At 42.9% G+C, this 1865-nt stretch overlaps 1 protein-coding gene across 1 annotated transcript in view; it reads right to left on the bottom strand.

The window, feature by feature from the left end:
- TBX18 (T-box 18) overlaps positions 1 to 1865 on the bottom strand; it is a gene marked incomplete at its 5' end in the record, with an annotated part of 37159 nt that extends 35294 nt beyond the window's left edge. The window contains one exon of the mRNA XM_019520325.1: positions 1717 to 1865. Within this exon, the coding sequence (XP_019375870.1) occupies positions 1717 to 1865 (149 nt within the window). The remainder of the gene's footprint in view (positions 1 to 1716) is intronic.

Below are 1865 nucleotides of genomic sequence, written 5' to 3'. Positions count from 1 at the left end.
GTAATGAGTTGGTGGGATTCACCAGCCCCCTCATCATATAGAAAAGTCTATAGAGTCTTTTTATTATTGGCCAAAGCTATGAAATGCTCCATTCGATGTCAAAACAGGTTTATAAAGTGCATTTTAGCTGAAAAATGCTTTATATGTTGTGTGGTTTGCTTTGGGAGTACAACTATTACCACATCATTTTGACTTTATTGTTAAATAGTAAATCATTTTTGTTTTGAGAGTTTATTTTAGCTGAAAGCCTGTTTGAGGTATTAACTAGAAGTGCCCTTCATGAGATGTATAAATAAGAGCGCTTACCTAGGAAGACTTCTCGTTACAAAAATCTAAATTGTCAGTAAGGTTTTAAATAAAAGCGTCAAATGATACCCGAATCGTATATCAGATTACAATACTAAATACGCAGTGATACAATTATAGAACTACAAGGATGCAGTTATAAAAACCAATGTGCCATGCTATAACCAAACAATATGTTCTTTATTGAGACAGGACTTCCTGTCTGCAACATACTAAAAAGGTGACGTGCGAGACATGGTCTATGGCTGAAAGGTATAGTAAAACTTCATTATTGAAAGCAGAAATGAAAGTACAATGTACATTTATAAATAACTTCATAACTCAAATTGTTGCACTGCCAAAACGGAACAATTAAACTCCACCGAGATTTAAAATAAAACTTTGTTTGTTTGTTTTAAATCTACTATGTTTGATATTAGTTTTTTTTTTAATCTAGGTTTGTTCAAAATGCCAAAAATAAGACGCTTGATAATAATTAGGTTAATTATAATAATTCACTGACTGTTAAAAAAAACCACCAATGTGAAAACAACCCATCCTTTCATTTACTTATTTGATAAATCTAAATGCCGTTTCAGGTCATGAAAATGGAGTTACAAGTTAATTGTGGAAAGAAATAAAAAGTCGCCTCTATCTTTGCTAAAGCAGTTGACTGGGGCTAACTAGCTTTTACTGTTCTTTCAGCGCACCTGTAAGATAAAAAACAAAACCTGATGCAACCCTCAAGACAAAATGTTGCTTTGTGCTGCTTAAGACTGCGTTTCAATCGTTAAGAAAAGTCCTCTGAAAACGTAGAAGGTAGCATATGGATTCAATAAAATATGTTTTTGTAATTTCTAATAAGTTCAGATACTTTTATACTAGCCAGGTTTTTACCATGTGTATCCACTGGAAAGGGAGGAGGTGGGGGGGGCAGAAAGTTTCTTTTTGAGCAGAGCAGCATTCATAGACTTCACCCTAATGAACAGGAAACCTAGGAGCCCACATGCTCCTGTGCCCATCTCGGAGTGTATTCGGCTCTACCTGGCCCATAAATCAATGGGCTTTGTCCACTTTGATGTGTGCCCGCCTGCCGGCCCCGCATATCGTGATTAGAAATGATCTGTGCGGTCTGTGAAGAGACTGAGCAGATATTTTTGCTGTCTATGAAAAAAAGAAGTAAAGCAATATATTTAAAAAAGAAAGAGTGGGGTGGGGTGGCACGGGGACGTGAGGGGCTTCGGCAGCACTCCGGCTTGGCATTGCATTAGGAGGACTGAGCAGAGCGGTGTGTTGGAGCCACCTGAAAGAGGGCAAGGCGGGGAGGAGAGGAGTGGAGAGGGCGCGGCCGGGGGCTCCTCGGAAATGGGGAGAGAAAGCCCCGAGAGGAGCCGGGGCCGGAGGCGCTCCCGGGGCGCCGCTGGCTCTTACCTCCCGGCCTTGGTGATGATCATCTCGGTGCCGATCTCGTGGAAGCGCTTCCAGAGCTCGGCGCCCTGCAGGTCCACCCGCGGCGCCTGCGGGCCGGGCGCCGGCGAGGCCGGGCGCGAGCCCCGGGGGGAGCCGGCGGGGGAGGCGGC

The sequence above is a fragment of the Gavialis gangeticus genome, unplaced genomic scaffold (genome assembly GCF_001723915.1).
Source record: "Gavialis gangeticus isolate Ggan-Ray unplaced genomic scaffold, GavGan_comp1, whole genome shotgun sequence".
NCBI classification, from domain to species: domain Eukaryota; kingdom Metazoa; phylum Chordata; order Crocodylia; family Gavialidae; genus Gavialis; species Gavialis gangeticus.
The sequence above is the reverse complement of the archived record's forward strand: the minus strand, read 5'-3'. Positions and strand labels throughout refer to the sequence as shown.